The 15,640-nt window shown below is 35.7% G+C and overlaps 1 protein-coding gene across 1 annotated transcript; it reads right to left on the bottom strand.

Annotated features, from left to right (window-relative positions):
- Window positions 1-1,197: 1,197 nt before the first annotated feature.
- Window positions 1,198-13,753, bottom strand: LOC21393910 (sister chromatid cohesion protein PDS5 homolog A). The gene is made up of 34 exons (XM_024166624.1): window positions 13,439-13,753; window positions 12,291-12,494; window positions 12,000-12,181; window positions 11,130-11,256; window positions 10,760-10,978; window positions 10,340-10,556; window positions 10,119-10,264; window positions 9,879-10,024; window positions 9,476-9,625; window positions 9,310-9,358; window positions 9,033-9,224; window positions 8,590-8,772; window positions 8,112-8,266; window positions 7,911-8,037; window positions 7,651-7,800; window positions 7,498-7,554; window positions 7,178-7,314; window positions 6,939-7,056; window positions 6,665-6,799; window positions 6,380-6,576; window positions 5,834-5,990; window positions 5,571-5,717; window positions 5,343-5,420; window positions 4,775-5,200; window positions 4,562-4,696; window positions 4,341-4,397; window positions 3,883-3,962; window positions 3,538-3,589; window positions 3,338-3,424; window positions 3,084-3,121; window positions 2,828-2,887; window positions 2,593-2,744; window positions 1,831-2,438; window positions 1,198-1,750 (listed from the first exon to the last, which is right to left on the bottom strand). The coding sequence occupies exons 1-34, from the start codon at window positions 13,529-13,531 to the stop codon at window positions 1,700-1,702; spliced, it is 5,112 nt and encodes a 1,703-aa protein (XP_024022392.1). The 5' UTR covers window positions 13,532-13,753; the 3' UTR covers window positions 1,198-1,699.
- Between the last annotated feature and the right edge of the window lie 1,887 nt (window positions 13,754-15,640).

Raw genomic sequence — 15,640 nt, 5'->3', positions numbered from 1 at the left:
GCTTTGACTAGACCACAGTTCCTTTACTCAACTCAAGTGCGGTCCAAGCTGACTCTTGACTGTGATTGCTGTGTTGTTTGCGCCTTTTCGTGTAATGTTCCTCTTTTTCATTTAATTGTTTTTTTTTTTTTTTTGCTGCAATTTTTCATTTAATTGTTTGTTTGTTTGTTTTCTGCAAAAATCTTGTTCCACGTTCAAAACTGTAGAAGGAATGCGTCATAATGACACGACAATTGGCGGGTTGCTGAAAAGTAAAAAGGCCATTTTTAATAATTTTTTTGGTAGAAGGCCATTTTTATAATTGTGGTTGAGGTAGCAGCAATTAGAATTGCAAATAAGCAATTTGATGATTGAAACCATATTTGAAGGAAGAAAAAGTAATAATTTAATAGGAACGAGGAAAGGGCAAAAAGGAAAAAAAAAATGGAAAAAGGGCAAAAGAGAACAAAAAGAATACATATATATAGTTCGTCGGTGACCAACTGACCATTGAGAACTGAATTCATCAGCTGACCCCAGTTAGGTCCATTTCAAATGTGAAAAGATCTTCGGCTAATGGCTAAAGGTAAGATCCAAGTGGGGGAACTTCTAACTAACATGTAAAAAAAATTACTTAAAAAAAAATTAGAGAGATTTTCTAGTACGCCTGGTATATTAATAAACCAAATTTTTCTAACCGTTAAATCTACGTATTTTTTACTTTTACGTTATTTTATGCAAATCTAACGGATAAAAACTTAGTCTACCGGTATATTAACGTACGGGAAAAAATCCTAAAAAATTATCTAATAAAAATTTTTCATTGCGTTGAATAGGCGCCCAAATCTTCATCTGTGACACGGATGACCTTGTCACATAGGTGGTCTCTTTAATCAAATGTTAAAAAAAGGAAAACATAAAAACTGGACAATGAAATTGCTTGATTTCAAGAAGAAAAAAATGTATTTTGACCTGGTCACCCACCAACTTCCGTTTTTGGGCAACCCTTTATTTCACCCTTCTACTGAATTGATGGTTGTTGAGAATTCATCCTGTCACATGTCAATTATTCTTCCCCATTTCCTCATGTAAAATCAAGAAAAAGGCAACCTATGAACTTCGAGACTCAACGCCTTCTTGGCGCAAAAGAAAACAGCCTATTATATGCGCACACCACATTAGAATTCCACATGATGACCAACCCAACTTGCCCTTGCGGATTTGCCAACACCACTCGGCTAGTAATGATAATAATATTTCTACAACGAGTGAAAAGAAGCATAGCATAATTACAGCAACCAATAGACCAAAAGGACGCAAAAGTATCAACCTTGATGGGTGTTAGAATTCAATCATGAATAAAACAACATATAATTAACTTTCCCCACGTATAGCTGTACATGTAGGTGATGGATTTATCGGTTATAAGAAGATTCACTAGGGTATGTCAAACCTACCATCTACCGCTAATCATGTCCCGACATTGTTACACGCGCTAACACTTGCCTACCTAAACGTGGGACTGTCTACTGTTATTTTTACAATCTACATGGGGCTTCCGGGGTAACTGCTCGGTACATTTATTCATGGTTTTTGGTAATTGAACTCCATGTTCACCTCCCTCGAATTCTCCAAGCTAAACAACGAACTCAAAACAGGTACAGAAATCCGCCGCAATACTGCAGCTTTGTAAAGTTGATTGGTGTGGCAGATGAACTGCTCATCGTAGACGCTTTGAGCCCTTCTTTCCCACCCAATGCTTCCATTTGCTCTGCAATCAGGAGATCAGAAGGAAGAAAATACTTGAATTATAAAATACTTGAATTATTCACCACAACGCTGGAGACGTACCAGAGGCTCATCATCAGAAATTTCAGCATCCCCAGCAACAGACTCTTTCTGGGCTTTCTTCGGTTTTAAGGGACTACTCCCAACATCATCTGTTTCTTGATTATCTGCAGAACCTGATTTCTCTCTCTCTCTAGTCTGATCTTCATGGATATCTTCAGAATCTGATTTATCTTCCTCTTTAGCCTGTTCTCCTTGAATATCTTCTCCGGCATCTGAATTGTCTTCCTCTTTAGCCTGCTCAACTTGAATATCTCCGGCATCTGAGTTGTCTTCCTCTTTAGCCAGCTCACCTTGATCATCTTCAAAGTCCACCTTCTCTTCCCCTGTTGCCTGCTTTCCTGAGGCTTCACTAGATTCATCATCATGGTCCCCTTCTGAATGTTGTTTCTCTTCACTCTTCTGAGCATCTTGTGGGCTGCTCTCCATATCTTCATCAGGCCTCCCTCCAGTATCAGGTTTCTCTTCATCGGGCTCCTCCATATTATCAGGGCTTTCCTCCTTATCAGCCAACTGTTTTCTCTTAGACACTGACTTCACTTCGTTATCAGATCCCCCCTCATCTGTTAAGTTCTCATCCATTTTCTCATCGTGCTCCCCGTCTGAACTACCTGGAGAAAGAAAAGATATCTGTTACAAAAATGGAACTACATGCCCATGCTCCACATAGTGGTCAGTCAAGTTATATACATCAGAACATCCTACAAACTCTTAAGCAGATCTTGATGGTCACATGCACCATATGCAATTGACGAAACTATTTACCTGAGTTCATTTCATCAATTTTAGATTTCATGGTGGGCTCAAGATCTGATACATCTGAACTCTCTTTTTCCTCTGATTCATAGTTATTACTTTTGGATGCGCCCTTTCTCCCCTGCTTAGAAACTTTTTTGGGTGTTCTTTTCCCTTTATCTCTACAAAATAAAAGATCACTCTTTAAGTAGAAAATATGAGAAGCAAAACAAAAGAACCGCACCACAGGTAAGTTATTACTCACGTCTTAATTGCTTTCTTTTTCTGTCCCGAGCTGCCAAAATTTTTAGTTTTACCAGGTGATCTGCAAAACATTCAGGGTGAGAAAGGAAAGTGGCATATACAGAACAACAAAATCGGTACTTTCTATACAATCAGCACCTACAAGCATTATCACTATTGACACCCGCAAATGCAGAAGGCCAGTGAAAGCAGATCTCTGATACAACAATACCAAACATTGAAGAAATGTGCACCATGCATTAGAAAGAAAAACTTACATATCTTTTGCAGGGGAACTCTTTGATGTATTCACTTTCTGTAGATTATCAAAAATAGCAGGATAAATATCAAGTCGTGATCCATAGCTATACCAAAAAAAAAAAAAAAAAAAAAAAAAAAAAAAAAAAAAAAAAAAAAAAAGGCGTGAACACTAGCTATACAAAAAAAAAAAAAAAAAAAAAAAAAAAAAGGAAACGAAAAAAAAAATAAGTGGGAAATGTTCCAAGAGAAGGTACGGATGAGAATCTCAGACCTTCACAGGTTTGCGACTATTGTCAATAACCTCCCAGCGCTCCTTTTCCAGACGAAGTACTTCAACATCTCCATCGTCATATAAAACCTTTCACAAAACATTGACGTGTAAAAACTATTTTAGAAAACTCTTAAAAAGAAAATTTTGAATCACATAACCTAATCAAAGAGAGATCTGGGAGGCTAAAACGTGAAACTTACCACATGCTTCTTTTTCATGGCGTCATATGACTTCACTGTGCCTTCATAAAATCTATAGATTTTAAGCAATAAAACCAATTCAATAATTGGTTTTCCAATAACTAATATACAATTAACTTTGAAAAATTATTAAACAAATCAAAACTTTTTTTACTGAAAAATTAGGTTTATCAATACTTGCACATGAAGAGCGAAAGGTTCAGAAAATCTTGTTTGATCTGCCGGACGGTTTGTATATTTTACACTAACCTTATCAATGTTTTAGCTGATTTCTTATACCAGTTTACTAGAGGGAAAAAAAATCTGTCAATATTTTTTTTTCCTCATTCATTACGAGACACTTACTGCTTATCCATAGGCCACCAAACTTTTATTCTGCAGCCAATCAAGTCTTCAATATCTTTTCCACCGTCTTTAAATTTACACTGAGGATGGGGAAAAAAAACAGGTGAAGGGTGCCATACTTCAGAGTAAAACTCTGAATAATTAAAATTGAGTGACCAATAGACCTTTTTTTTTTTTGCTAGAGAGCCACCAATAGACTTATGCAAGAAACAAAAAGACCATAGTATACACGTAGGTACATATACAGCCTACATATGTACACGTGTCTTTATGTGTAAAGTCAGGAAGATAGAAGAAAGACAACCCGCTTAAGGTTGGTGAAAACTGCCATCATGGTTTTGCATACGACATGCACCTTAAAATGCTAAAACTGAAAGTTGTATACTAGAGCAATTTCATAAGTGGCAAATCACTATACATTAATGAGACAACCAATATTGCATATGAAAGATGTATACCTTTGCCATAACCGAAATGCTTTTTCTTTTCCGCTTCTTCGCAGATCCCACAGAAACCTGGGTATCATAATCTGGGTCAATTTCCGGTTTTCATTTTCACATTTGGATTTTGGCTTCAGCAAGAGTAAGAGAAGAATAATTGTATATCTTACTAACAAAAAGCATAAGAATGGGTGGCATAAAAATCCAAAATATAAGTATTAATTAGCAGAGGAGAGCACCTCAAGGTCACTGGCCTCTCCAACTTCATCTGCCTCCTCATCACGACTCCGATCCAAACCTTTCCCTTTGCCTTTCGATGTCTTTTGAAAGCGCGGAGTCAACAAATCTGACTTGTTGCTCCCACCAAGCTTTCTCTGCAAAAGGATTTTGTAATTCAGATCAGGACAAATCTCAGGTTTCATATCAATATATTAAAATGAGAAAACTCTTACTTCAAGTAAATCATCCCCCGTATCTGACAATGGAGCCTTTGAAGTACTACTTGGTCTTTGACTGGACATTGACCTTCTTCGTTTAGGAACCGAAACAGATGTCTCACCACTAGCTTTTCTTTTTTCACCTTTTTGAAGCTTTAGATCAAGTCTTGATTTCATACTTGGGGAATGTTCATGACCATTGCTTGATGCAAACTTGCTTGATTTCCCCAAGTTATCCAAATTTATTTCTCTCACCATTTTTAGGATATCAACATCATTTTCAGCATTTCCTGTTTCAGCCAATGCAGACTTGTCCTTTTTAAACTTTTTGCCCTTGGCGCTATAAGATTTTATATGCTTGACCATTTTCCCCAGAGGAACTTCCTTTCCATCCGTTTCACTTTGTTTTAAAACCCCATCTTCAGCAATTTCTGAATCAAGCTGTTGTAAAACAGAAAAGGGAACAAAAAGAAAAGTAGAAAAGGAAATGAGAAGAAAGCACAAGTTAGTCAATCATGCAAGATAGAGTTTAAAAAAAGATATTGTTGTCAATCTTGAAGTGTTGTTAAGCAGCATAACATACTGTCTGAGTAGTTTCCAGCTTAAGTGACTCGAAGTGTGTCAGAGCACTGTCATCAGCCAGCCACGTTTGACCTTCAGCCTACCATAAACATCCAATTCATTAATCCAGATCTAATTTCATCACGGAGCAGCAGACAAAAGTTATATAAATATTAAATAGCATAAGTAAGCAAATAGGTATAGAAAGTATAGCAATATCAAAATTATATCTCAGTACAGTATAACTGACCACAGACTCGTCCCCTTCTTTCTTCTCATATGGTTTGTACATGATTGGAGGCAGGGGAACTGATGCAGTCGACCCTTGAACTTCATACTCTTTTGGAGCTAAGCGCTTAATAATTGACAACCCAAGGTCACAAATAGCATGCGAATTCTGAAAAATTCAACATCACACATAAGACAGTTTTGTTTTCTAATCTGCAATTGCAGAGGTGGGGATTATGATTAAAGATTCACAACCAATATGGAGAGGAGACAACTTAGCCTAACCTTTGACTTCGCTGCATCAACTATGTCTTCAGATTGTTTGATACTTCGGAAGATGGACATTACAGCAAAAATGGTTTCTTTTAGCATGTTGCTACTGGCCTCTGATTTAGTATCTTCATCTCTATGAACCATTATAGAAAGAATCAAGTACAACTGCCTGAAAATTACAGAAAGAACATGTTTCTTTGAGAAAAATAATCCAAATACCAGAGTAAATGCATCAATTCTACCTAATTTTGCAAACAGATATGGGGTCCTAAGATCCATGTCCCTACCATATCTCTAGTTGCTTTCTGTCTGGTCAGACATCAGTTGCATAGGGAAAAAGAAATAAATTGAAAGAGAGTTCCAGCTATATATAAGATGGGAAAGCTAAAGCCATGTAGCGTGTGTTGGCCAACTTAAACACCAGACAAAATATTAATTCTCTTTTCATCTTCCCAAATCACATTTGGACATCCACAGGGCAAGGAATATGCCACATGGAAGATATTTAGAAAAATGTACAAGATAAAAAATAAAAATAAAATAAAAAACATGATATACCTGTATAGTACTTCGAAAGCTTGGGCATCCTTGCATTCATCAACGTCAGGGCATGAATGATGAGCAAGAGCATGGACCAAGTATGGGATAATGTATTCAGGATAAGCTGTGAAGGAATTTGCATCGCTTTGAACAGAGAGTTGCCGCGCCCTTGTTTGTTGATACATCTGAATAATGTCAGCTAGGTTCTGTTTCTCCTGTCATTTCCGTCAAGAATAAAAATTATGCCATAAAGGAACCTGCATGGATAAATGACATTGAACCAAACAAGTATAGAACAAATACCTCTTGAAACTCAGATGGCTCAGATCCAAAAATATTAAACAAGAAAGCACAGACATATTTTCCATCCAGAAGCCGATCCCTTATGTAGTGGTGAACTTTGCTCAGAAATGCTTTCTTAGCTTCGGGGAAACTAATCTAAAAACACCAAAATAATAGTTAAGTGCTTGTAACCAGCATGTTAATTGCAAGAAGATAACAATGGAATAGCTATCTGAAAACATGAAAATAAATAACTAAATTGTAGACACTACAAAGAAAAACTTTTAGGCCTCACCTCTGATGTCCTCAAGGTTAAGTAGAAGATGTCAAGAGGTATTTTATCATCCCAGATCTTTGACAGACGAATGATTGCCTTTGCAGAAGCTAGCCGCAAATGGGCCTTGTCAACTGAACTGTTAATAGCAAAAATTTGTACATTAAGTTTCAAGCTACATTATACCAGTACCACAAGCAATAATTTTGAAACAAATTAATAAATCAAATAAACAAGAATGTATTTCGTAATAATATTACCTTGATTCTATTTCTTTTGACATTTCTCCAAATAAAAGAATGTTCCTGAGAATTTCTAGAAGGCCATTAATATTAGGACGAACATTCGCATCTTTGACAGGCAAGTAGCTTTTGACCAATGTCTTAATCCCAAATATCTGCCACCAAGAAGAAGAAAAGAAAATACTAAAGTCTAACACAATGCAAAGACACGTTCAGATAAAGCCAGACAATAAAGGGTTAAACCACAAAGGCATAAAAGTTCCCAGATAAAGTAGCCTTATTTGATACTTTTATTATGTCCAGACAAATAAAACAGCCAAAACCCAAAAATTATCAACCTTTAACAAACAAACTTCGCTTCTTTCATCCCAAGAAGTCTTCTTTCCACCTTCTTTCTGTAAGAATACACAATGCAAATGGATTAGAACTCATCAAAATAAAACCATAAATGGGAGATTCATTACGCATCTACTGAATTTAGGCAGGCATACATCACTGCATTTCAAGATCTTATTTATTATGAAGTCTTCAACTTCGCTCTCTCTGGTTTCAAAAACGGGCATTGCAGTCTGTGCTATACAACCCAGTGATTGCAGTACAGCAGGCAAATGTGACTTCTCCTCCAACATATCCACAAGTCGCTGCAAATTGAGAAACATCATGTCTCGTTAACGTTAACACTACCATGGATAGAGAAATTTCAACTGAATTGAAGAATTCCACCATGACTCGTGTGATAATAATATAAAACCTTGTAAAGAACAGAAAGTGATTTAAGTCCATCATCCTTTGTTATTGCTGCAAGGGCATGTACGGCATACTTTGCCTGCCTTCGACTGCCTTCTAAGCATACCCTCTCCAACATAAGGTCTATGGAACTGCACATAAACAACAATACATAAGCACGTGCACTAGGGAATGATTCATGATAAAATAATACCACGAAACACACCTTGTTGACACAGCTAGTTGTTCTCGAATGGTACCACCAGCCTTCGCTAAAACATGCAAAATACCTTCTTTTATAACTTCATCGCCATCTTTAAGAAAATTTATGAGTTCTTCTTCTGCCCCACTAAGTAGCATTGGGCTGAATCGTGCAAGAATCTGAAAATTGGTCAATACAACATTAAAATCTACTTTTGAGAAAACAAAAGGAAAGATCTAAACTTTACAGCCATAAAGCTGGAAACTCTTTCTAAAGCAATAGAGAGGGATATTGAAGGAAAAAAATAATGTCAAACACCATATATACGTCTCGCTTTAGAATACTTTTAGCCCACAAAATGCAATTATTTTGCGCCCCTAGATAGGATAAACAATCACAGGCAAGATACAAGAAGATGTCACATAGTTGTTGACCAGTGAACTGGGGCAATGCATGTTTATGGTAGTATATGAAAAGAGATTCAGGAGTGATATGCTCTTACCACCAGTATATTCATGCATGATGAAGTATACAGTGAATTCCCAATAGACCTTTGAGCGGCAACCTCCAGAAGAAGTTCCTTCACATGCTCCTTGTTGAAAAGTAGATAAGAACTCTTCAAGGAGAGAGTGCTAAGAAAATCGTACAAACGGTGCTTCTCACCAAGAATCTTAAGCAAATCATCCTGCAAATAAGTATAAAAAATTCTATAAGGAGGCACGATTCTTTATCTTCAAGTGAAAGCAAGGCAAGCACATGACAACTAGGTTAAGGATATCAAAACAGCAAAGTACACGTTTCTCATTCAATTGAATCAAATTATTCAACCATGGATCTGAAATGCCAAATCAATTGTAGGCTTTGCCATTTGAATATAATTCACTCTAAAATGTCGTAGGCTGAATATAATTCTAAAATGTTGCACCACCAATAAATTATACTTACCCGGGAAGTAGAAGCTTGATGGAAGCTAGTATTTGGATCAACAAGACTCGTAAGAATCTTCCAGATGTTAGCATCTTTCAACTGATCAAGAATCTGAAAATTCTCTTCAGCCCTTATCGGGTCAGCAAATGAGCGTGACATCATGCGGAAGCAATAAAGAACTTTTTTTTGGATCTCCGGAGCATCACCATCCTGCATTTGAATGAGAATAAAACAATTTTCTTTCCATAACGTTTTTAATAGTTCAGATTTTTCTAATGTCTAATATCTTGCAAACCTGATACGTCTGCCGAAGAGACAGATACCTCTGTGTCTCTTGTTGTAACCTGCAACCCAAGAGGAAACCTCCTGAAAATCAGTTTATAATTCATCAAAGACCACAAGTGAAAGTTTTAAGGCTGATCAAAAGTTGCAGCCTGGCGAGCCAAGAATTTACATGATACCTTTGCTTCTGCTCCAGAATCTTCTCAAGAGCCTTTACCTCAACCTTGTCAAAGCCTGAGAAGACTCTTACCCAATGTTGAACTTTATCTTTGATTGAAAATTCAATTGGGAACAGCAATCCACAAAGAACAGATTCAATTGTATCAGATCTGCATAATGAAGTATTTGAAACATGAAAATCCAACATTCAGAACTTAATTGGGGAAGGAGAAAACTTCGGAGAGTCTTCTGAACCTTCAAATTGGCCATAGAATTAATTTCTCCGGAAAAAGAAAATGCCTTTACCACCCAGCTTTCTTTATTGTTGATGTTTATGTTCCTTAATAAATTAAGGAAATGAAAATGGGATCTGAAGGCCTACTAATATTGGTACTGTAAACTGCACAAACTGTAAGGCTTTACCTGAAATCTTTGTCATAGTAGCATCTCAAAATCTTTCCAGGAATCCAATCGAATTCATTAGTCTTGATTGACCCATCAGCACACTTCAAGCAATAAACTCTGTACATCTCAGCTAACCTCTCCATGGTATATTTTTTCACAAGTAGCTGCAGATGTGGACAGCAAGGAAAATAAGTTGGACAGATAGCCATCAGCGGATGGGCAAAATCAAATGAGAAGAAGACAAAAAGAAATATTTACAGATTTGTCACGAAGACGTTCAGCAACAAGTTTCACGGTTTCCAGTGGAATGGAACTTAAATCATGGCATGCCACATCACAAATAACAGCAACAACTTGCTTTCTTACTTTATCGTCAAAGTCCAACAGCCGGTCACAAAGTGCAGCTAGAAAATTTTATTTGAAGACAATGAGAATTGAGCAATAGACAAATAGATTTGTACAACATTCAATGCACTTACAAATAATTTGGGGAGCTTCAGCTTTGGAAGCATTTGACAGCAGACAACTCTTCACATGTTCGAGAATGGACATCCTAACAGTAACAACTCTATCAGTCAACCTCTTCAAAAACTCAGAAAAGATTGGCTGAAAGGCCTCAGAGATAGTGGAGCCCGGTAAAGCAAATAGGTCACCAACTAAGCCAACTGCCTTGAGACGAGTATCTAGCTGGTCAGACTGCAAATATTGAAAGTTCTCAGTGAGAAACAATTTACAAAAAATTCGCGCAAATCAACTTTAACATAAGAAACTATGATTGAACAGAACAAACATCCTCAAATAATCAGCAGCAACAACTTCATGTCAGGAAACAGATATCATTAAACGCGATATGTAAAAAGGGAAGAAAAATCAGTATAATCCTCTGACTCAGTATTTACCAGTAGTTCTCCTGTTAGATATGGTGCAACACCTGCTATGATCTGGGGAGCGCAACGGTATACATCGTAAATCACTTCATGAAAATCAATCTGATACTTTACGGACTTGCTATCTCCTGACATTGATGATATAAGAAATTGTTTGATGCCAGCTTCAAGTTTCCCTGCACATTGTTCTATAACATTCATAGCAAGCCTCCTCGCCGCCATACTCACATCCTGGAATTAAAATATCACGAAGGCCATAGAAAATAACATGAGAAGTAGGGAACCCATGTGTGACTACAAACATAGCAGCAAAAATCTAGGGAAATTCATACACTTGTAACAAAAAAAAAATGTGTATGCTAAGGTAGGAAGAAATCCTTACACTTTTATAACGACCCAATACAGACAATAAAATAAATAAAAGATCCTCTCGTATTTCCTCACTGTCCTCTAAAAGAACGATCATAATGGTCTGCATTGATGAAATAACACTTTCCGGATGATCATCACTGCATGTCCCAGAAAATTTGACGGTATGGTTATTAACCAAAAATAGATAAATGTATGAAAGAGTGCAAAACTTTAAGAAAACCGATTGCCAAACTGATTAGAGAAGAAATAACCATTCTCTATTATCAATTGGATAAAGCCAACCAGAACAATATAACCAAAGAAATGAGAGCTACCATTTTACCAGTTCCTGTTACCTACATTAACTTCTTCTACAAGTTTCAAACTCATTAGAGAGATCCTAAGTAATTTTCTTGTTAAGATTCTAATTTCCAACAATGACATAATTGGTCAAGCAGTTGATTCACAAAGTACTTGAAACAAAACAGAAAAAAAGGCCATCTCTGCACATATCCCATTAAAAAAAAATTATAAAAGAGAAAAAAGAAAAGAAAAAGTCATTTTCTCCTTGGCCACAAATTTTACCAATCCATCCAAAGAGCCTAAATGATACCTCATAACAGTCATTTCTATCCATAGAGGAACTATACATAAAGTGACTAAGACAAAAATCCAAACCACTTAATCATCATTGACTATGAACAATGATGTCCCTTATCAGACATTTTTTGTACGTATCCCTATATTTAGATTGGGGGAAAAGGTATAACTATCTAAGACGAAAAGGGCTTTAGAACAGACCTTTTTGCATATATAAGTATCAAATTATTATCAAGACAAGCACATATTCCTAGTACTTCTAACTGCATTTAAATTTAAGGAGCAGAGGAATAAAACAAACCTGGCAACAGCAAGAAACGTACTGAACATATCATTAACCAGATCATCACATTCAAGATCCAACATTACAACACATGATCTATATTTCGCAAGAGTCTCCAAAATGACAACCCTCCTACCAAATGATGGACCGCTTGTGTCACGTAATCCATCAAAAATGCCAACAATCAAGTGAAAAATATCCTGCAAACAGATCCGGCTCAAATTAGGTGGAATATTACAAAACTCTAGGGATGACAAGAAAATGAATGAGCTGCATCTATTAATCAGTTCACTTTTGTAAGAAATTCACCTTTAGAACATCATCACTATAAGGAGCTTCAGGTGCAGTAATTCGCGTTATCTCACAAACACATGTTGCAACTAAAAGCTTGACATCCCTATCTTGATGCTTCAGCAGTTCTGGCTTAACAACTGCATCGAGGAAAGGCTGCATTGACTCTAGCATCGATGCAGACGGCGATTGGTCCAACTCAGAAAGGCATGTTGCAGCTTGCTACAATTGGAAAAATAAGCCAAAAATTACGAAGCAGCCAAAAGTTATCAAATATCTTAACTTCACGGGAAAATACACACGTTTTTCTTTATATAAGGATTAAGGAAATACAGATGTTTTATGGACTAGGTTTAAGCATTATCCACAGATATATCTAGAAAGATCTACAACCTTCAAAGGGGGACCCTGAATCAGCTATTTTGCTTAGTGCAAATGAGTAATTTGATCTCTAGAAACAATAAAACGTAAGAAATGGGCTGTTTTCCCAGATTCTTCGGCATGCAGACAAAACATTAGCTTCTGAAAAGTAAACCATCCCTAAAGCAACAGAAGATCAAAATTCGAACCTTAAAAAAATCAAAATCATCGGGAATAACGACTCGACGTGATTCAATAACCAAAATGGAAAAAAAAAAAAAAAAAAAAAAAAAAAAGGAGCTAATCCTTTATACAGAGCCAGTATATTATCCCAGCTCAACAGAAATCTGAAATCTCCCAACAAAAATTAAGTTTAACAAAATTGAAATCTCTAGCCAGACAAATTAAACTTGTCCCGCCCAACTCCCAAATTAAAATTGAATTTGAAACCAAATCTTGAGAAATTTTCAACCTTTAACTCGAAAAGAACAAAACCGATCGCCAGCTAAACCCTAATTCACCTAGTTCGCTTTACTTACTGGAGCTGAAAAATTCACTCTCGGAGGAAATTCAAAGAGGGGAAGAAAGCTCTGGAAAGAAAAATAGCGCACAAAAGTCATTACTTTCCGAGAGTTTCCTTCGACTTTCTTCACTGAATTTTGACGGAAACTAAACAGAAGCTAACTGAAATAACTACCCCGACCAGAGGCTGACTTCTCGGCCAAAAAACGAAACAAATTTTGGAAATTGATTGAGAAATAGCTCGAAGAGGAAGAGAAAGTTGAAAATTTGAGAAAATGGCGAACCTTCAAGAGCTTGACGAGAGCGTCTTTGGTGGAAGGAAGGCTCTCAAGCTTGGATCCCAACTCCTTGAGCTGCTGCTCAAGCTTCTGAGCCATTTTCTTCGTCGAGCTAGCGGCGTCGTTTCAGAGCTTCGGAGCTTTCTCGCTCATCTGGTCGACGAGGGTTGAGAGAGTTTGAAAGTCGCGAGGGAGAGATAGAGAGAGAGAGGAGAGAGAGAGAGAGAGAGGCCTGGGATTTCTCTGTTTTTTTTTCCCCCTTTTGTTTGTTTGGGTTTCACTTCTCTAGCCGAAAAAGGGCTTTTCCAACAACAAAACGAAATGAGCTGCAAATGAAGCGAAATTGCACGGATATACTTCTACTTCGTATGTACATTATTATTATTATTATTATTATTATTATATATACTCAAGGAAAGGCATTTCACACTTTTGCACGGTCCACAATTTATTACTCGTTTATTTTACTGATTTGAGTTTTAAATTTTTATAGTAAAAATTTTTTAAAAAATATCACATTTAATTTTTTCTGCTGCAGTAAAAAATTTTTAAAAAATATCACATCTCAACTCAAATTAAAAACTCAAATCCACAAAGTGAACGAGACATTTATGCTGCCGAGTTTTGCCCTTTCCCTTTCTTCTCTTCTCCTTTTTCTGTGCGTGGGTCTTTGTGTCTTTTCATGCCATATGTTGTGATTGTACGTTTTTATCCCTATCTTCTAATGTTTCTATTTGTTTTCAGCTTGGACTTTTCAGTCATTTCGCTTGCCATGATGCTCTAGGCCTCATGTCTTTGTTGGATGACTTTCATTTTCATCTCCGTGAAAACCTTAGCATGCATTTCTTACTTCTTCCTCAGTGGCCGATTTGAATAGGTAAATCTCGAATTTTTTCTTCCCTCTAGAGATTTTTATACTCACTGATTTCATATATGAGTTTTAGCTAAATCAATCTCCTTTGCATTTATTGATTTGGTGCTCTGTAGTGATGATCTGTAATACTTAAGATGTTGATTTGTACTGCTCTGTTGATGATCTGCATCGTTTTTGTTGCATACGCATTAAATAAGTTTGTGATTTTTTCCCTTTTATTGTCTGAAATATGTAGAAAATCTGAGAAACAAATTTTTTTCTTTTTTTAACTTTTTTTCCTCTTCTCTGAACTGATTATCGTTTAGTTTTTTTTTTTTTTTTCTTTCCTGACTTTAATCCTATACTACTTTTATCATTTCATTTAATTAAAAAAAATTTCCCAATATTTGTGCACTGACTTTGAACTACTGCGTGTAATATTGTCATTGGTTATCTACAGTTCAAGTCTAATTTCTTGTTCTTTGTTGTTGTTGTATATTAATTTGTTGTGTAAATTATTCTTTCTTTTTTCTTATACTTTACATCTTTCTTTTTCTACTTTATCGTTGATCATTTACTACTCTATTTTACCTTAGCTTGTTTACTGCTCCCTCATTTTAACTCTGTCTCTTGCACATCTATTTAGTTAGCTGATATTCCTTATTTAAGGTAGTATTCACAACATTCCACACACTATTAATAACTTTTGTCCATATGTTCTTAATATATGTTGTTGATGTTGAATGTATTGGTTTGTTGTAGTGCTATTACTTTGTGTTGTTTCTTATAGTGCTAAAAAAATTTATTTTCATTGTCAATAAATGTTAGTAATCTATGATTGTCTTTTTATGTGCTCCATTAGTACATAGTATTAATATATTGACTTGTTGTTTATTTATTTTATAGTGGTATATATATATATATATACACACATGTATTTTTACTGAACATATTTTATCTTTACTTAGTTTTGATATGCGGCAATGATGATTATAATCAGTTTTGACCTATTGAGTTCCATGCAATTTGTCCAAAAATTGTTATGAATATATTTTCCTCATATGGATTCTGACTTTGTCTATACTTTTTTACTAAAACTATTTGAATATCTTTTTTTTACTTATTCTAATATTTTTGGTTTCTTGGTTGCTCCACTTCATCTTAGTCTATTTACTATTTTATAGAAAATGAAAACGGTTTACAAATCGTGTTTGTTTAGTAAATATTTTAAAAATGAAAACGAAAACAAAACACAATGAGAATGATTTTTAAGAAGGAATTAAAAAACGATTAAAAGTTATTTTCTCTTTTCTGTTTTTACTTTCTAATTATTGTTAATAATATTATAATATATT

This window comes from Morus notabilis, unplaced genomic scaffold (genome assembly GCF_000414095.1).
Source record: "Morus notabilis unplaced genomic scaffold, ASM41409v2 Scaffold745, whole genome shotgun sequence".
Lineage (NCBI taxonomy): Eukaryota > Viridiplantae > Streptophyta > Magnoliopsida > Rosales > Moraceae > Morus > Morus notabilis.
This window is presented reverse-complemented; position numbering and strand designations above follow the sequence as displayed.